Source organism: Mustela nivalis (assembly GCF_964662115.1).
Source record: "Mustela nivalis genome assembly, chromosome: 12".
Lineage (NCBI taxonomy): Eukaryota > Metazoa > Chordata > Mammalia > Carnivora > Mustelidae > Mustela > Mustela nivalis.
Genome location: NC_139031.1, coordinates 86872185 through 86893602, shown reverse-complemented (window position 1 = coordinate 86893602; position 21418 = coordinate 86872185). Strand labels below are relative to the sequence as shown.

The 21418-nt window shown below is 35.0% G+C and overlaps 1 protein-coding gene across 1 annotated transcript in view; it reads left to right on the top strand.

Moving 5' to 3' along the window:
* Window positions 1-21418, top strand: part of COG5 (component of oligomeric golgi complex 5) — a 294139-nt gene that overhangs the window by 165385 nt on the left and 107336 nt on the right. Inside the window, exons 9-10 of the mRNA XM_082691956.1 lie at window positions 2424-2536; window positions 2795-2872. Of these exons, the coding sequence (XP_082548082.1) occupies window positions 2424-2536; window positions 2795-2872 (191 nt within the window). The remainder of the gene's footprint in view (window positions 1-2423; window positions 2537-2794; window positions 2873-21418) is intronic.

Here is a 21418-nt window from a genome sequence, read left to right as displayed (position 1 = left end):
CTGGAATTTATACTTTACCACTTGAGACTAAAATTCCTTTTTTCTATATTGAAACATTTTAGACCTGCACAGATAGCTGTTTTTCTGTATTACATTCAAGAACATTCTTAGACATCATTCTTAAGAAATTTAACATTGATATATTAATATTACTTAATGTATAATCCATATTCCACATTTTCACTTATTCTCCCAAATATTCTTTTTCCCTCCAAAATATTCTTTACAGTGGTTTTCCCCCCAACTTGAACCAACCAGAATTATGTTTTTCTATGAGTTATCTTATCTCTTTTCTCTCCTTTAATCAAAATAACCCCAGTGCCTTTCTTGCCTTTTATGGCATTAACATATTTGGAGAGCTCCATAATTTGAATTTATCTGGATTTATCTGATTGTCTCTTCATGGGTATATTCAGAGTAAACAAACTGGTGAAGTGATATTGTATATTTACCATTAACATCATATCAGTAAGCACCCAAATTTTGTCAGTTTGTCTCATTACTGCTGATGCTAAAGGAAATCACCTCATTACTGTGGTATATGCCAGACTGCTTTTTATAAGAGTACTTTCTTTTCTTTGTGATTAGGAAGTGGTTTGTGGTGCATACCTTAAGACCATGTGAATATCCTGTTTTCCATAACATTTCATCCAGTGTTTTAATATCCAGTGGTTATCTTTCCCTCAATTATTTTGCTAGGAGTTGCAAAATCGTTATTATTTTCTATCATTCTCTCTGCATTTATTAACTGACATTCTTCTGTAAAGAGAAATTTCCATCCTTTTTATTATTTTAAGTTTTTATTTAAATTCCATTTGGTTAACCTACAGTGTAATATTAGTTTCAGATACACAATATAGGGATTCAATACTTGAATACAATACCCAGTGCTCATCACAAGTTCATCTTTTTTAAACATTTGAATTTTCACTATGACTAATGAATTATTTTTTAATCAATATTTTATGATCCATTACCATCACTATCATTCAGGATGGTCAGATGTTCCCAAATCTTTTTGGGGAAGCCCCTTCCAGTCAAGGTCCTATGTACTTTGACCAGTCTCCATTTGTCTTTGAACATTTCTTTGCTCTCTGGCACAGTATGTACCGGATATACCTTGTGCTTTTACTGCTCCAAATATGGATGACCCTTTTCCTCAATGAGCCCTGGTTTCTCTTATTGGGGAATGCTGCATGCAAATCAGAATTTGGGTGCTAGGTGTACTCATTTCTATTTAGGAGTCACTGTCCCTTCGCCCTTTCAGTGGACAGAGTTGAGAAATTCCTTTGATCCCATTGCATATTTGAATCTTTATTCTGTTTATGGTGAGAATCTTCACTTAGTCTATTGCAAACTACATCTAAAGTAGTCTCAGGATTGCTGTGTGAGCAAAAAACTGCTAAGTACTATTATTATTTACAATTCTTTTTGCCCCTAAAGTTAGGGTTCTGTAATTAAAAATTATCTCAATTGTTTTTCCCAGTGTGGTTGTGTTATCAATTTGATATACAGTTGGTTTCATTTGTTTTGATATTTATTTGCATTTTTTAGGGTTTGCTTTTTCCATTCTCTTTAAACTTACATTTATTTTGGGGCGCCTGGGTGGCTCAGTGGGTTAAGCCGCTGCCTTCGGCTCAGGTCATGATCTCAAGGTCCTGGGATCAAGTCCCACATCAGGCTCTCTGCTCAGCAGGGGGCCTGCTTCCCTTCCTCTCTCTCTGCCTGCTTCTCTGTCTACTTGTAATCTCAGTCTGTCAAATAAATAAATAAAATCTTTAAAAAAAAATAAACTTACATTTATTTTAAAATATGTAAAACAGGGGTGCTTGGGTGGCTCAGTCGATTAAGCATCTGCCTTTAGCTCAGGTAAGGATCCCAGGTTTCTGGGATCAAGGCCCACATTGGGCTTCCTGCTCAGCTGGGAGCTGCTTCTCCTTCTGCCTGAGGCTCCACCTGCTTGTGCTGTCTCTGTATCTCTCCCTCTGTCAAATAAATAAATAAAATCATTTAAAAAAATAAAATACATAAAACATTTACATGGCTCATAAAGACTCACCACTTCTATTCCCATTCCTTTCACCTTGTATGTCCCCTACCACTCCTACTGCCACTTTTAGAAAATTATTTTCATTAATTACTGTCTTTTGTTTTAGCTCTCCTCTGTGTGTGTGTGTGTGTGTGTGTGTGTGTGTGTGTGTCTGCGTGTGTATGCTGTGTGCCCAAGTGTGAGATCTTATTTTCCTTCCTTTCTTAAACATAAAACGTTTCGAATCCTTTTAATATAAAAGGGTTTTACATATTACTCATAATAAATTCTTAAAGAAGGAACTTATTTCTTTTAGCTTGGGTATGCTTTTTATAAGAAAATATTTTGTTATGTTTGAAAATTTTTATTTTTCATATTTGTCACTCATATACAGGGGGACCTGGACGATCTACTATGCCAACCCCCGGAAACACTGCAGCTTTTCGTGCCTCCCTCTGGACCAATATGGAGAAACTTGTGGATCATATTTGTACTGTTTGTGGACAGGTAAATATTTTAGAGAATGGAAAGAACATTAATTATGGAGTAATGCCTTGTTATTCTAAATTGTGTGACCTTAAGAAGAGATTCTTAAAATCTCTAAGCATTCACAGTGCCTGCATTAGCTGATTAATTTAATATATGTAGAGGCTCTAGCACAATGCCCTTTTCCTTCCCTGGCTGCTTCTAGTGTCTAAGCTTTACATTTGTTTCATTTTGAAAATACCCAGTTATGTACATTCTCCCCCTTTCTGCTGTTTGTAGGTACAACATCTACAAAAGATATTAGCCAAGAAGAGAGATCCTGTTTCTCATATTTGTTTCATTGAAGAGATAGTTAAGGTACATTTAAATATTTTTATCTCTTTATTGATAACTGCAGGAAGATATGACCAGCATAGTTTGTGTTCTTACCTTATAGAATGGCTGCATGTCGGATAGCCAAAGGAATTGTTTGTTTGTTTTTTTTCCTTTCTTCTTTCTTTTTTTTTTTTTTTTTGAGAGAGAGAGTGTGTGTGTGTTCAGGGTGGGAAAAAGGCAAAGGAAGAGGGAGAGAGAAAATCCCAAGCAGGATCCACATCCGTGCACAGCCTGATGTAAGGCTTGGCCTCATGACCCTGAGATCAAGACCTGAGCAGAATCCAAGAGTCAGATGTTTAACTGAGCCATCCAGGCACCCCTGGAATTGTATTTCTTAACAACAAAAAGCTTTCTTTATGACATAGGTATAAGCACATTTGTTCTTTGAATAGATGCTACTAGTAATACTTTTTATAGACTTAATTTCTAAAATGCATAAACTAATTACTGATTTTCCATCATATAAATTATTCATTTTAAATGTTTTTAAAAAGTTCCATTAGAGAAAATTTGGGGTGAATGAGAAATTTAATTAGTGGTCATTATAAAGTCTTATAAACTCTTTGCTGAAAATGATGGAGTCCATTCAGTTGTTAATTTTTCTTATAAAGCACTTTGCTATATCCCATTTTTCATATTCTGAAATTCTTCCTTCTTTCATCTACCAATCCACTGGCCTTATGGGTCTTAAGAATTTCTTCCATGCATAGAAATCCAACTCTACATTGTATTCATTCATCTTGACATTTTTTAATAAGGAATAAAGAGTAATTAATTATTCTATTCGTCATTTAATCCTGACACATAAGTGTTCAAAAAAAAAATTCAGTAAGTTTCCAGTGTTACAATATAGATCATTTCCTTTGTTAAATCCAAAATTTAAGCATTTTATATGTTGTGTTGTGGATCTCCAAGACCACCCCCAAGTTTGGTAATTTGCTGGGATTCAGAGCACTCAGCGTATAGTTGTGCTTGTGGCAATGATTTCTTACAGTGAAAGGATATAAATCAAAAAAAACCCCAGCTTCATGAAAGGAAAGTCAGCAATAGGGAAAGAGCATATAGGTGCAACCAGGTGCAGGCTTCTAAGAGTCCTTTTCCAGGACCCACAGTCAGGACACCTTTAATTCCTCCACCAACAAGTGTGTAAAATGTCCTCTAGGGAAGTTCACCTTGCACCTAGGAGTTCAAAGTTTTAATGAGGAATCAGTTACTGCCTGGCATGTACCAAAATTCCAGACTCCCAAAAGAAAGCAGTTGTCAGCATACACCACATTATTTGTATAAACAGTTTAGATATAGTGAGCATTCTTATCAGAAAATCACGAGGATGCTCTCAAAATCCAAGTCCCAGATACCAGCAAAGAACTACCCTCACAAGCAGGTATTTCTAACTACAGCAATCTCAGACTTGCTGGGCAAATTCGTTTTTGCACGTGTACTTACAGTAGTATATGCCCACTTCCATTATCCTGCTTTATATTTGCCTTTTAATTGTATGAGAGAAACAATAAGGTGCTTTTGTCAATTTGTATAGTAATTAATTTTTAAAAGTTTTTTAAAATTCCACTCAGTTAACATACAGTATCATGTTGATTTTAGGTGTAGATTATAGTGATGCAGCGATTCCATATGTCTCCCAGTGCTCATTGTCAACAAGTGCACTGCTTAATCCCAGCACCTATTTCCTCATCTCCCACCCTCTTCCCCTCTAGTAACCATCAGTTTGTTCTCTGTAGTTAAGAATTTGTTTCTTGATTTGTCTCTCTCTTTTTTTTTTCCCTTTTGCTCGTTTTTGTTTCATAAATACTTTATGCAGGTGAAATCATACGATACTTGTCTTTCTCCAGCTTATTTTGTTTAGCATTATATTCTCTAGCAAATGGCAAAATCTCATTCTTTTTTATGGCTAAATAATATTCTTGTGTGTGTGGTCTGTCTGTCGTTTGCACCACACCTTTTTTTTCCCTGGTGTCTTTATCTGGTTTTGAGATCAGGGTAATGCTGGCTTCATAAAATGAATTTGGAAGTTTTCCCTCTTTTTCTACTTTTTGGAATAGTTTGAGAAAAATAAGTCTTAACTCTTCTTTAAATGTTTGGTAGAATTTACCTTTGAAGCCATCTGTTCCTGGACTTTTGTTTGTTGTGAGCTTTTAAGTTACTGAGGCAATTTCTTAGCAGGTTATCGGTCTGTTCAAGTTTTCTATTTCTTTGTGTTTAAGTTTTGGTAGTTTATGTTTCTAGAAATTTATCCATTCTTCCACATTGTCCAATATATTGGCATATAGTTTTTCATAATATTCTCTTATAACTGATTGTGTTTCTGTGCTGTTTCTTATTATTTCTCCTCTCTCATTTGTGATTTTATTTATTTGCATACTCTACTCTTCTCTTTTCTTTTTCTTTCTTTCTTTCTTTCTTTCTTTCTTTCTTTCTTTCTTTCTTTCAGAGAGAGTGCCCATATGGGGAGAGGGAGAATCTTAAGCAGACTCCATGCCCAGCACAGAGCCCTACCCAGGGCTTGATCTCACAACCCTGAGATCATGACCTGAGCTGAAATCGGGAGTCTGAAGCTCAATCAATTGAGCCACCCAGATATGCTCTCTTTTTTGTCTTGGTAGGTCTGGGCAGAGGTATATCAATTTTCTTGATTTTTTTTTTTTTTTCAAAGAACCAGCCCTGGTTTCATTGATTTATTTATTTGTTTCCTGTATCATTTATTTCTTGTCTAACCTGTATTATTTCTTTCCTTCTGCTGGTTTCAGATTTTGTTTGTTGTTCTTTTCCTAGCTCCTTCGGGTGCAATGTTAGGTTACATATTTGAGATTTTTCTTGCTTCTTGAGCTAGTCTTGTATTGCTATATACTTCCCTCCTAGAACCACTTTTGCTACATCCCAGAGGTTTTGAATCATTGTGTTTTCATTTTCATTTGTTTCCATGTACTTTTTTATTTCTTTTGTTTTGTGGCTGACTCATTCATTGTGTAGTACCCATTATTAACCTCTGTGTTTGTGCATTTCCAAGATTTTTTTCTTATGTTTGATTTACTAGTTTCATAGCTTTGTCATCAGAAAGATGCATAGTATGACTTTGATCTTTTTGAATTTGTTGAGACTGGTTTTGTGAGCTAATATGTGATCTCTTCTGGAGAATGTTCTTTGTGCACCTGAAAAGAATGTGTATTCTGCTGTTTCAGGATGGAATGTTCTGCATGTATCTCTTAACTCCATCTGGTCCAATGTGTCATTCAAAGCCAGTTTTTCTTTGTTAATCTACAGTTTAGATGATCTGTCTATTGATGTAAGTGTAGTGTTAAAGTCCCCTACTGTTACCATTTTATTATCTGTCAGTTCCTTATGTTTGTTATTAACTATTTTTGTATTTGAATACATAAATGCTTACACTGTTATATCTTCTTATTAGATTGTCCCTTTTATGATTATATAGTATCCTTTTTTGTCTTTTGTTACAGACTTTGTTTTAAAGTCTATTTTGTTTAATACAATTATTGCTGCTCCAACTTTCTTTGGAAATCTATTTCATGATAAAAGTTTCTCTATGCTACAGGTGCCTTTAGGTCTAAAATGAGTCTCTTGTAAGCCCATATAGATGGGTCTTATTTTTTGTTTTTGTTTTTGTTTTTATTTATTTATTTTATTGATTTATTTATTTTTAAGAGATAGAGGGAGAGGGAAAGAGCTGGTGGTACAGAGGGAAAGAGAGAATTCCAACCCAGCCTGGAACCTGAATGGTGTCATATTTCACACCCTTTTATTTTGTAAGTTCCTTGACAGATATTTTTACAAAAATACTTATTTTTACTGCTTTTGTGTTTCCTACCATCATACTGTTACTGTAGTTTCTCCTTTTCACTGATAAACTCTCCTTTAATATTTCTTGCTTGCTTGGCTTAGTGGTCATGAATTCCACTAGTCTTTGTTTGTCTGGGAAAATTTTTATCTCCCCTTCTATTCTGAATGATAGCCTTGCTGCATAGTGTATTATTGACTGCAAGTTTTTTTCCATTCAGCACTTTGAATAGCCAGTCACTTCTGCCTTGGAAAGTTTTTGCTGAAAAATCCCCTGATACCTTTATGGAGTTTCCCCTTTTATGTAATTGTGTTCTTTTGTCTTGCTCCTTTTAACGTTTTTTCTTTACTGTATTTTGACATTTTAATTGTAACATGTCTTGGTGTGAATCTGCTTTTCTTGATTTTGTTGGGGGGTTCTCTCTGCCTCCTGGTTCTGGATATTTGTTTTCCTCCTCAGATTAGGGTAGTTTTCAGCTATTATCTCTTCAGATAAACTTTGTGCCCCCTTTCCTTTGTTGTCTTCTTCTGGGACTCCTATAATGTGAATATTACTCTTTGATAGAGTCACTGAGTTCCCTAAGTCTATTCTAATTTTCTGTCATTCTTTATTCTCTATTTTGTTCATCTTGATTTTTTTCCAATACTCTGTCTCCTAGATCACTGATCTGTTCCTCTGTTTCTTCCAGCCTGCTATTCATTCTGTCCAGTGTGTTTCTCATCTTGTTTATTGAGCTCTTTATCTTTGCTATGATATTCCTTATCTCTGTGTTAAGGGTCTCACTCATGTCTTCCACTTTTTTCTCAAATCCAGTGAATAGTCTAAATCATTACAGTCATTACTCTAAATTCTCTATCAAGCATATCCATTCTGCTTAAATCTCTGGATATGCATGGCCTTGTCCTGATTTTTCATTTGGGATAAATTTCTCTGTCTTTTCAATTTGTCTAAATCTCTGTGCCATTTCTGTGTGTTAGGAAAGTCAGTTATGTCTCCTATTCTTGAAGGTAATGGCCTTATGAAGAAGAGGTCCTATACTTCCCTGCTGTGTAGTGTCTTCTGTTCCTCAAGGCATGGCATTTCCAGCAGTGTCTCCACTATGTGCTGCATGTGATCAGCTGTTGTGTCCTGGCTGCTTTATCATTCAGGCCAGTCGTCTACAGAGGCTGTCTTTGCCTGTTGTGGGCAGTGTTTGGTTACTGGCCTGAATGTGACACATTTTACGTAGGTGTCCTCTGGTCTGTTTGTGACATGAGACCTTTTGGCACTGCTGCTAGAACGGAGACTCTGCAAAACTCTCAGTTTGGGAGATGTGGTGTTGGCAGGGGTTTGGGCTTGTCTTCTGGGGAAGAAGTCCTGCCTCTATGGCTGAGGCAAGTGTGACTAGGAGGGGAAGTTCCACTGGAGTGGGAGGGGGGCCAGCTTGGTGTAAGGAAGTTATATAAGGAGTATGGGCATTGCACTGTTCCCCCAGGTGGCCCTGTGCTTATGTTGAGGGATGCTGGAGGTAAATGGTGCCAACCAGTTCCTTTGTCCCTGGTAAGGTCTCTCCATGAATGCTGCCTCTCTGGGACAAGTTCTGAGATGAGCAGATAACCTACCCACTCTATGCCCTAGGTACTCTTCAGGTCACTGTTTCCATGCTGTATGTCCACACGTTGTTTACCTGCCACCTTTTCAAGAGCAGCTCTAATGCCTCTGAACTCTCCCCAATCCATGCCTACTGGTGTTCAGAACTCTGGGTTTAAGCCCTGCTGGCTATAAGAACTCATGAAAGTCAGCCCCTCTAGCTCTCCAGATCAATTGCTATGGAGATTCATTTTCCACTTGTACTCCCCTGGGTGCTATTCTGTCTCTTGCCTTTCTCCACAATGACAGCTCCCTTTCCACCCCAGTGGCCACAGTCAGTTTCTCTTCCAAACTGTGTCTCCACACTTTCTACCTTCTTTAATGTGCCCTCTTCTCTACCTTTAGTTGTTTCGCCAATCTTCAGGTCTATTTCTGGGGTATTTAGAATGATTTGATAGGTATCTATTTGTATACTTGGTACAAGGAGAGCCTAGGGACCTCCTATTCTCTTGCAATTTTCCCCTCTCTTGTTTTTCGAGAGGGACTTAAATTTTTTTGCAAGAACTCAAGAAATTTGGTTCCCCTTGCTTTTCTAGCCAGTTGTTATGGGGATTCATATAGTATAATGCATAGTTATTAATCTCCCTTGTGTAGTTATTAATTTTTTACCTTTAGTGGTGGAATGAATGTGAATTAAGAATAAAAACACCGTTCTTTCCTATTTAAAAATATACACAACACACATTTCCAGTATAGTTATTTGTTCTTTTATGGTTATAAGTAAGCAAATGCACATGCAGTGTTATCATTCATTTCTTCTAATTTTGGTTGCCTTTCTACCCAAATTAATTTATTCTTTATTAGAGTGGCTTGATTTCAAGCCTTTTCTAGGTAATCCTTTGTATATGTTTTTACTGCTTTTTAATAGTTTGTATTCTACTAACAACATAAAAACAATTATATGAAACCATTATATTTAAGGGAATCTGAAGAAAAAAACAGAAATAGGAATAGTGCCATTTAAAGATGCTTATGTTTCTGACATTATTTTTTTCTCACATTATTATATTAAAGTTTCTACACAGAAACTCATATATAAATTCTTATCAATTATTATTATGAATAAACTGGCAACTTCTGTGGGCCAGATTTTAAAAGCATGTGAATTACTACCAATTATCAAGGATTATTAGAAACAGGGATATATGCTTTCATTTTAGTCAATCTTTACATTAACTCACAAGATTTCTTACTGAATTAAGAATAAAACCAAGAAAGACTGATTTTTCAAACACTGTTCTTTCCTATTTAAAAATATACTCATACAGGGGTGCCTGGGTGGCTCAGTGGGTTAAGCCTCTGCCTTTGGCTCGGGTCATGGTCTCAGGGTCGTGAGATTGAGCCACACATGGGGCTCTCTGCTCAGCAGGGAGCCTGCTTCCCTTCTTCTCTCTCTCTGCCTGCTTCTCTGCCTACTTGTGATCTCTATCAAATAAATAAAATCTTTAAATATATATATATATATATATATATATATATATATATATATACACATACATATATGCTCATATACAACACACATTTGCAGTATAGTTATTTGTTCTTTTATGGCAGTGTTTATGAAAAAAAATTAACTTCCTCTTGGGGTTCAGTGTACTCATGTACATTCAAAAAAGATCAGTCTTTTGTGAAAAGTCCAAAGTAACTTTTGATCCTAAATACTTGGGATTTCCAGGGCAAGAAAAAAATAAAAAACTGTAAAACAAAATAAAAGCCCTCAAAATACCTGTTACATATTGCAGAAATAGCACATAAACTTCACTGTATTTAGTATAATTTCTTGAGTTTTTTCCTTTATTGCAAAGTTATGAACAGATACTTTTTGCTAATTATATAACTACCATGTAAGAACATTATTATTCTAGTGAAAATAATTTTTGATGGCAACAGAATCTTTGTAGAAAGTGCAGGATTTCTAGTGTGAGTGAAGTTCCCAAATAATGATCCTTAAAGCCTTCAGAGAACTTTTGAGTAGAAGATGATGTGTATCTGGTGCTCTGGGTCATTGAAGAGTGGTATCTGAACCATTGTTTGTAAATATTTGTGTAATCTCTTTTTGAGGAAAAGGTTATAAACAGAAAGTTCTTACACCACTAGCTTTTGCAGTTTAAAGGTTTTTAGGGAGGAAATATCTTAGTATTGAAAGTTCTAATTTAGTGCTTTCGTCTTTTTAACCAGTGACTATATGTTAAAAATTAAACAAAATTGTAAATAATTCAAGATGAAACTTACTAAAATTATGCCACATGCTTTTTATAGTATCTGTTTAGGAATTAAGGCTTTTTTTCTCAGATTATTTCTAGTAAATACCTTTTGAGATTGGAATCTATCTAGAAGAGTTTTTTTAAATGTGTTTTTTAAAATTTTAAAATATTTATAAGTAGCTTTGAAATTTACTGAAAGCTAAATTAATAAATACTTTCCATTTGATTTATAATAGGAAATAGTTCATACCAACCATTTGTGTCATCTTTATACTGATATATTCTTTATCACATGAATATAAAATAAAACTGGACCAATTATATCAGGTATAACAATTTTAGGAATATAAGTTAAATGTGGAGCCCTTTTGAAAGCTTTTCCTTAAGAAGATAACTAATTCTACTTCTGCTTAATTTAATAAATGTCCTGGCTAACTTGTAGAACAGACTCTTATTTTAAGTTTATAGTATAATTTGAAAAGATATATTCATACCTGTCAATTGCTCAATTTTGGTGTCATTTAAAACTAGTTAGGAGTTCTTATGTCACTATATAATTATCAATACTGTATATAACCCTTTGTTAAAGTGAGTATAGCAAAGTATTGACAAAGTATTAGGATCCACAGGATATTATCAGGATCCATAAGATATGATACTTTCATTTTCTAAGCCAGCAATTTTTATCACCAAACATAGTCTTGTAATCATGTGTAGGATGTATTAGGCTAAATTTGGAATGTGTTCAGCATTTTAAGCAGCTATAGTACTAATGAGAAGTTTAACTGTGAAAAAGAATGTGTTTTGTTTTCCTCTTTTAGACATATCAAATGATTTCGTGATAGAATTAAAGATTCAGAAAACTTTTAGGACATTCAACTGTGAAATCTTTTTAATATTATTAGAAGAATGTTAACTCATTTATCTGTGGCATCTTAATTTGATTAAAAAATCAAGTAACAATAAGCCGATTACGTTTCTAAGTCAGATATCCTCAGTAAGTAATTTATAAAGGTGAAAAGACTGTTGCTTTTATTCGTGTAGGGACTGGATCCGGTGAAGAGTCCCCTTACTACAGTATAAATAAATTCTGGGTACATTGGAAAAAAAAATATATATATATACACACATAAACATAATACACTCTTGGGCCTGTAAAATGTGAGAGAATCTCTGAGGGGCAAAGATACATATACACATATTCTTATGCAGGTCAAATATCTATATATGACATATTTAAAGAATACAAAATGGAATAAAAAATGAGAAACAAAAGACTTAAAAATGACCAGGTAGTTCTTTAAAAAGAACCAAATAGAACATTTAAAAAATTAAAAATAAAATCACTGAAATAAAAAAATTGAGCAGATAGATCATACAGATATTCCATAAAGTCAAAGAATGAATTAGATACTGACAAAATTAATGAAATTATCCAGAGTGCAGCATAAATGAAAGATATGGAAAATATGAAAGGTTAAAAATTATGGAGGATTAAATGAGGTTTTAATATAAGGCTGTAGTTGGAAAAGGAAGGCCAGCAGACTAAAACAACAACAACAACAAAAACCTGTATGGTTAGCTCAATACATGCAGGAAAAGCATTTGACAGAATCCAACATCCATTCCTGATAAGAACTCTTAGCAAACTAGAAATAGAAAGGAGCTTTCTCAACCTGATAAAAGACATTTAGGAGGAAGAAACAGGTAAAATCATAATCAAGAGGGCTGAATGCTTCTCTCCTAAAACCAGGGAGCAGACAAGGATTTCTTTCTATTCTCACTACTTCTATTTAATGTTATCCTAGCTAGTGGAATGGAGTAAGGAGAAGAAATGAAAAATTTCCAGTTTGGAAAGGACAAAATAAAATGGTTTCCATTTAGAGATGACATCATCATCTATTTAGAAAATTTGATGGGATCTTTAAAAAAAAAAAAAGCTAGAACTAAGAAGTCACTTACTGCAAGATTACAGAATACAGGTCAATACAAAAAAATCAATTTCTGTGTATTAGCAATGTACAATTGAGAATTAAAATTTAACAATTCCTATATAGTAGCATCAAAGAATATAAAATACTTAGGAATACTTAGGAATAAATCTGTTGAAAGATGAATATCATCTGTATACTGAAAACTATAAAATATTGCTGAAATTAAAGAAGACCTAAGTAAATGGAGAGAGATACCTCACTTATGGTTTGATAGATTCATTGTTGTTAAGAAGTCCATTCTTCCCAAACAGATCTTTAATCAGATGTTTTGGAGAAGTTGACAGGCTGCATCTAAAATTCAAATAGAAATACAGAGGACCTCGGATATCCAACACAGCTTTGAAAAAGAAAAGCAAGTGTGGCGTTGTTGTCAAGTTAGAGACCCAGATCATTGATGCAGAGTAGTAAAAAAAATTTACTCACACATATATGGAAAACTGATTTTCAAAAAAAGTTGCAAAAGCAATTCAGTGGTGATACAATACTCTTCTTAACAAATAATGCTGGAACATATGGATACCCAGATGTAAGACTTAAAATTCTAAAACTGATTGGAGAAACAAAATAAAAACTTTGTGACCTTGAGGAGGCAAAGATTTCTTCAATGGAACACCAAAAGCTTGAGCCATAAAAGAAAAAACAACCTGGTATTTTGGACTTACTCAAAATTAAGAATTTCTGCTCTGCAAATTACTTCATATATACTGAGAGAAAGTATTTGCAAATCATATATTTAATAAAGAACTTCTGTCTAAAAAATTCTCAGAACTCAGAAAGCATTCAGCTTCTATTTTTGTCCTATTTTAAAAATAGATTCAAAGGGATATTTTACAGAGAGATGTCAAATAAGCACATACCTAAAATTTGTAAGACCTGACCATATCAAGTGTTGGTGCTGGCGAGCTTATCGAATGACTGGAATTCTCACATACTGCTGGTGGGAAAATTGTGCAACCACTTTGGAAAACAGTTTGACAGTTTCTTAAAAAGTTAAACATATACCTACTATGTAACTCAGCAATATACCCCCATGTATTCAAGAGAAATGAAAGAATATTGCCATAAAAGACTTGCATGCAAATGTCCACTAGCAGATTTTTATTTAATAGCCGGTAACCTTAAACAACGGATGTCCATAAACATGTGAATGGATAAGTTAATCATGGTAAAGGTATATAATGGAAAGTGATCAGCAGCAAAAAGAAATGTGGACTACTGATACATGTGAAAACATTATTAACCTCAAAATTATGTTGAATGGAAGACTCCAAATTGAAAAGGATGTATTCTACAGTTCTGTATATTGGCAGTCCTTGATTTACCTGGGACTGTGTTTACTGAAACTTATTATGCACATTCAAACTATGTCCTGACTTTGCATAGTTCTGATATACACGAGTTTCTGTTAACACTGTACCGTGCAGGGGCACCTGGGTGGCTCAGTGGGTTAAGCTGCTGCCTTCGGCTCAGGTCATGATCTCAGGGTCCTGGGATCGAGTCCCGCATCGGGCTCTCTGCTCAGCAGGGAGCCTGCTTCCTCCTCTCTCTCTGCCTGCCTCTCTGCCTACTTGTAATCTCTCTCTGTCGAATAAATAAATAAAATCTTAAAAAAAAAAAAAAAACACGGTACCGTGCACAACAAGGACTGGTTGGAATGCAAAATTGTGGAAAATACAACTAATCTATCATGATAGAAACAGGTCAGTGGTTATACAGGGAAGAGATGGGGTGGAGGAGGTTGGGGAGCCGCAGAGGGAGGAATTAAAATGGGGGAAAAGATACTAGTAGATTGTTTAACTGAGAAGATATGCAGATGAATAATGATCATATACATAAAAACCTCAATATTGATCATTAGGGAAACACAGATAAAAACTCTAGTGAGCTTCCACTGCACAACCAGTGGAATCAGAACAACTATCAGTAACTAGCAAGTGTTGGTGAAGATGTAGAGAAATTGGAACACTCATATATTACTGGTGCAAAAGTAAAATAGTACTCCCAGTTTGGGAAACATTTTGGCTGTTTTTTCATATACACTCTCCTTATGATCCAGCAGTTGCATTCCTAGGTATTTACCCAGGAGAAATGAAAACCTATGTCCACAAAGAAGGTCTCTACACACTGTTTAGAGCAGCATTAATCTTAATAGCCAAATACTGGAAACAGTCTCTGTGTCTATCAACTGGTCAAAGGATAAACAAAATGTCATGTATTTATATAATTGATTACATTCCACAATAATAGGAAACAAAATACTTACATATCAGACTACATGGTTAAACCTTAAAAACACTTTAAGTGAAAGTGACCAAACTCAAAAGAGTACATGTTGTAAGATTTTGTTTATATGAAATTTCTGTAAAAGCAAAACTATAGATAGAAGGCAGATAAATTATTGTCCCTGGGTGTTGGAGTAGGGTTTGATGGATGAAAGGGTAAGGAGGGAACTTTTGTGATGATGGGACTGTTCTAAAAGTGGACTGTGCTGATGGTGCACAACTGCATGAATTCCCTCAAAGTCCTCTATCTTATTAAGAGCTGATACTCAGAATATATACATTATATGGATTACAATATGTATTTTGCATTGTACCAACTCAAAATAAGAGAACCGAATACTACCACGGTTATTTGAAGAAATTGCTGGTTCTGGGTTTGGACCTAAGAAAATTGAAGATGAGCATGGATTATCTTGTGCTAGAAAATAAAGAAATGCTCCAAAACAGATCATCACAACAAGTAAGGACAGTAATGGATTTTAACCTATTGAATAAAATAAAAATTCAGAGGTCCATATGTCAAAATAGACAAACAGATGGACTGACAAGTGAGAAGGGAAAGCTCTCCCTTAAAATGGACTGTGAACTGATGAAAACAGATATAATGAAATTAAAAAACAACTGTTTTTCAACTATTATAATAAAATGTGATTGAGGCAGTAATCAGTGGATGCTAAATCTGGAGGAAGGAGAGTTTGAGAAGGAACAGTATATTTACATGGTATTAAGTTGTCTCCCAGTAATTACTTATTAATTCCACAAGGAAAGGTAGCAACTATACAGTAAAAGAATTAGATAACACTTTATGTAATCACAATTAATACCCACAACACCCTGCAAATATACATGATATCCCAAGAACATATTATTTATGTTGTATTCCAGACAAAGATGCATAACCTGAGTCTAATTGTGTGGAAACAAGATAAATAAAAGCTTTTGGACAATTGTAAAATAACTAGTGTTCACTGCTTAAAAATATCAGTGATATAAAAGATTAAAAATAGTTTCATAGTAGGTAAGACCTTATATAAAAACTTATGACAGCTAACTAAAATACCTAAAATAACTAAAATACCTAAAAAAACTAAAATACTAAAATACCTAACTAAAATACCTCATCTAGTTCCTGTTGCAGAAAAAAATGCTTTATTATAAAAAACACTGGACAGTTCATGAAATAGGAATATGAATGGTATAGGAGATATATATGTAACAAGGTTAAAAATCCCAAGTTTGATAACTGTAGTATGGGTGTTTCAAAGGATGTCTTTATTCCTAGAGGGTCACTTAATTATTTAGTGGTACAGAGCTCTGATGTACAACTTACTATCAGATGTTTTTGAATGAGTAAGAGAGAGCGAGTGAGAGAGAATGGTAGTGATAAAGTAAATGTGGCTCAATGTTAGTTAACAAGTGGTGAGTTGGAGTGAACAAACAGTAGGATTTGTGGAGGGTGGTTATTCTTGGGGCTTCTCTTCAAAATTTTTCTGTAAAATTTTTCTCTAAGTTCAAAATGTAAACTTTGAAGGAAAAAAGGTCCCATAAAAAACTTCATGCCAACAGATTTTCTAAGGCAGGTGAAATGAACACATTTCTAGAAAAACAGAACATGCCAAAATTGTTAAACTAGAATTGGACCCTATGCATAGTCCTTTAACCTTCAAAGGAATTGAATTGCTAGTTCAAAGTCTTTCTACCAGAAACCAGTAGTCTCAGGTGGTTTTTCAAGCGACCTCTACCAAAATTGTAAGGGCTTTCATTCTTTTTCTTTTTTTAAGAGAAGAAAACTCCCTCCCTCATTTTATGAGACTAAAAAGTGGCCTTTATACCAAACCAATTAAGGATTATAAGAAAGGGAAATTGTAGTCCAGTCATGCTCAGGCACACACACTGAAACTTCTAGTACACCAAGCATAGCAGTGAGTAAAAATTATACAGCTATCTCAGTAGATAACAAGAGTATTTGACAAAATTCATGACGATAACAAATACTAGCAAGCTAAGAGAAATGGGCTTTCTTAAGTTGATAAAGGATTTCTAATTAAATCTTTAGCAGTCATGATTCTTACCAATAAAATGTGGAAAGCATTGACTTTAGTTAGGAAAAAAGCCAGATGCCCACTGTCCCTGCTGCTTTTCAACATTGCCCTGCAGGACCAACCCAACATAATAAGAGAAGAAAAATAAATTAATAGATTTCAAAAATCCCAGAAGAGTTCATTCCTATTGCTTTTCTGTACATCTGAACAAATCTTAGATCTATCAGAGTCAACAGAAGGCTACATGTCTATCTCTTGAAAATTGAGCTAGTCTAGGACTGCCTATAATTTAAAATTAATCTGTACCAATTACTTCTCTATAAACTTTTTCATACCACGTATCAAATGTTGACTTTTGAAAGTCCTGGACATGAACACAACTGTAAATACAACAGTTTTTGTACTGATTAGGATCATCTGTAATACCTCTTCTCAGCCACATTTAGCAAACTGTTAGGGTGGATGGAGGGAGGCTCTCACCAAACACTTTTTTCTCATTTGAGTGAAGACACTTTATTTTTATTCTCTCTCTCAATAATTGCTTATTATATGATAATAAATATTAAAATACCCCAAACACTTAACTTCCATATGATACACTTATCATTTTTTGCCAAAGTTGTAATACTAGACCCTTTTCTGTATTAAACAATTAGAACCTTGGTAAATATTTACATTGTTTCACCATTCCAAGCAGGTGGGTCAGTATTCTCCCTTTGTTGCAGTTGTAGAGAAGCTGTGGTGAGTAGACATGTATGAGTAGAAGTTAAGAAAATGTGCAGACACTTTTAAAGTGTTTAAATACCCTTAAAGTCACTCTAATTCTTCTCTTTTTGCTTTTTTTTCCCCCTGGGAACTGCTTAAGTAAAAAAAAATTTTTTTAAAGATTTTATTTATTTATTTGACAGACAGAGATAACAAATAGACAGAGAGAGGGGGGTAAGCAGGCTCCCTGCTGAGCAGAGAGCCCGATGTGGGGCTCGATCCCAGGACCCTGGGATCATAACCTGAGCCGAAGGCAGAGGCTTTAACCCACTGAGCCACCCAGGTGCCCCAAGTAAGATTTTATTTATTTATTTGTCAGAGAGAGAGAGTGGGTGAGAGAGAGTGCACAAGCAGGGGGAGCGGCAAAGGGAGAAGGGAGAAGCAGGCTCCCCCCTGAGTGAGAAGCCCAATGTTAGACTGGATCTTAGGATCCTGGGTTCATGACGTGAGCCAAAGGCAGATGTCCAACCAACAGAGTCTCCCTGGCATCCCCTTAAATAAAATTTCTAATTCATGTTTTACCTATAAAACAAAATATTATCTGATACCGAAATGAACATATTTATAAAATATAATTGAATGCTTTGCTGGGCACTGGGATAAAAAGTTGACCAAAGTGACATAGTCCTTGCCTTTAGACAACTTATTTTCCTGGTGGTTTCCTCTCCAGTCATACTTGTTCCGTTTGTGGAACCCTTCACAGGGATATACTTGTTACGGTATTCTTTTAAAATACTAACAGAAAATACCTTTTAATAGTTTATAGTGGTGAAATATTAAAGTATCTGAAGAAGGAAAGCTTATTGTAGAAAGACCTATAGAAAGACTTCTGTAGTAAGTTTATTCTTGGTATGCAAAAATGATATTTAGACTCTGTAGAGGAACTGAACTTTCTCTCAAGAGTCATAGACTTCTCTAACCAGTAACCAATTATGGTTCCTCAAAATTCTCTGCAGCATCAATTAGTTTATGTAGGGATTAAAGCTACTTAAGTACAGGGCACCTGGGTGGCTCAGTGGGTTAAAGCCTCTGCTTTCTGTTCAGGTCATGATCCCAGATCGAGCCCCACATCGGGCTCTCTACTCAGCAGGGAGTCTGCCTCCTCCTCTCTCTCTGCCTACTTGTGATCTCCGTCTGTCAACTAAATAAATCTTAAAAAAAAAAAAAGCTAAAGTACAAATGAAAGACATTAATAGTTCTATTAAGTTACTAGCAGGAGTACTTTAGTTGGGCTTAATGTGTATTTCTGTTATAAAAAGAAATCTTGTCTTAGGCTACTTGCTCAAAAAGAAATCTGATCCTGAAATGAAATGTTGTTTTCTTTTTAGTAATCCAATTAGTTAAGATTTGACATATGATAAATCTATTTCTAATTTTTTGAGTAACTCCCATAATGTTTTTCCATAGCAGCTGGCCCATTTTACATTCCCATCACAGTACACAAGGGTCCATTCTTCCACATCCTTACCAACAGTTATTACTTTCTGGGTTTTGATAGTGGCCATCCTAACAGGCATAAGGTCATATCTGATTACGGTATTTTTTTGCATTTCCTGATGATTAGTGATAATGATCTTTTCATATGTTTGTTGACTGGTTGTATTATTTTCTTCGGAGAAATGTTTATTCATGTCCTTTGCACATTTTTTTAAAAGATTTTATTTATCTATTTATTTATTTCACAGAGAGATCACAAGCAGACAGAGAGGCAGGCAGAAAGAGAGGGGAAAGCAAGCTCCCTGCCTAGTAGAGAGCCTGATGTGGGGCTCGATCCCAGGACCCTGGGATCATGACCTGAAGACAGAGGCTTTAACCCACTGAGCCACCCAGGCGCCCCTACAAATATTTTAATAGAGTTGTTTCTTGTTGTCATTGTGTTGTAGGAGTGTTCTGTTGGCTTTTTTGTTTGTTTGTTTTTAAAAGTAAGCTCTACACCTAATGTGGTGCTTCAATTCTTGACCGTAACAGGATCAAGGGTCTCATGCTCAACAGACTGAGCTAGCCGGTTGCCCTGTAGGAGTTCTTCATGTATTCTGGACTTTAAGATACATGGCTAACAAGTATTTTCTCCCATTCTGTATGTTGCCTTTTCTTTCTGTTGATTATTTCCTTTGCCACACAGATGTTTTGAAGTTTGATGTAGCGCCATTTGCCTAATTTTGCCTTTGATGCCTGTAATTTTGATGTTACATCCGTGAAATCACTGCCAAATCCAATATCATGAAGCTTTTCCGCTATGTTTTCTTTTATAAGCTTTGTAATTGTAGGTCTTATATTTGGGGCTTTGATTCATTTTGAATTTTTAAATGTGGTATAAACCAAAAAGGTCTGCTTTCTTTCGAACGTGGATACCAGTGCAATCCTTTTGCCATTGTGTAGTTGCTGCACATTCATAAGAGATCATACAACCATGTATGTGAGGATTTATTTCTGGGCTCTTTGGTCTGTTACATTTGTTTATATGTCTGTCTTCATACTAGTACCATATTGGTTTTTATTTGCTTTGCAATATGTTTTGAACTCAGGAAGTCTGACACCTCCAGCTCTGTTTTTCTTCCTCAAGATTGTTTTGGCTATTTGGGGTCCTTTGAGATCCCATGTGAATTTTAAATGTTTTTTTTTTCCTATTTCTGCAAAATATTCCTTTGTGATTTTGATAGTGATTACATTGAAACTTTAGGTTGCTTTGGTTACTATGTACATTTTAACAGTATTAAGTCTTCCAACCCAGGAACACTGGATAATTTTTTATTTATTTGTGTCATCTTTAATTTCTTCCAGCAGTGTTTTGTGGGTTTATTTGTACAGTCCTTTACCTCCATGGTTGAGTTTATTCTAAGCATTTTATTCTTTTTGTTGCTTTTGTGAGTGGGATTACTGTCATGATTTCCTCTTCAGGTTGTTGTTAGTGTGTAGAAATGCAACTGATATTTATGAATTGGTTTTGTGTTCTGCAACTTTGGCGAATTCATTTATTCTAACAGTTTTTTAAATGGACCCTTCAGGGTGTTGTACATACAAGGTCATTTACCTTCTAGTTTTCTCTTTCCCTCCCAAGGAAGAATCTGCAAGTTGGAGTTTTCCTCCCAGTTCTGAGCTTGCTAGCTTGAGAGAGGAACTGACATGATTGAAATGCTTTTTATTACCATTTCAATGCCCCTTTTCTTGACTTAGAGCTTGTGTGGGGTCCTGTGACTTCTTAACTGGTTTCTGGAATTCTAGTAAGAGTTTTAGACCATATATTTTTCTTAAGTCAGTGTTTTTGTGGATGAGCGGAAGATGGTCTTCCTGTTCCACCATCTGATGTCACAGAATCTCTTGGTTTTTTTAAAATAAGATATTGACAAGAGTTTTACTATTTTTGCTTTTCTGCTTTTTGAAGGAGGAAACAGTAGGCATATATTTGCCTCACTGTTTGGTTGATGCAAAATGAGAAAGAAGTAGGAAATAAGAGCTAGATATGTGAAAAGTCGTTTCATATAGTACATTACTTATCATGTTAATTCTGTGGACTAGAGAGGATTAAGCCATGCATGTTAATTTGATATTTTAAGGCAAGCATTCTATTATTTCACTTTAATTTGTATCTCCTTTATTTAACAACAGAAACTAAAGATCTTTAAGGATCTGAATTTCAGCATGAAATCGTGTGTAAGCATATGTCAAGATGCATGCTTTTGTGTATATGTACATGTCTGTATGTGAGTAATGAATATGAATGTTTGGATTTTCTTAGTCATGTTGGTACTAATTTAAGTGATTGTAAAAGAATTCAGGCATTTGTTTATATTCTGGGGGAGG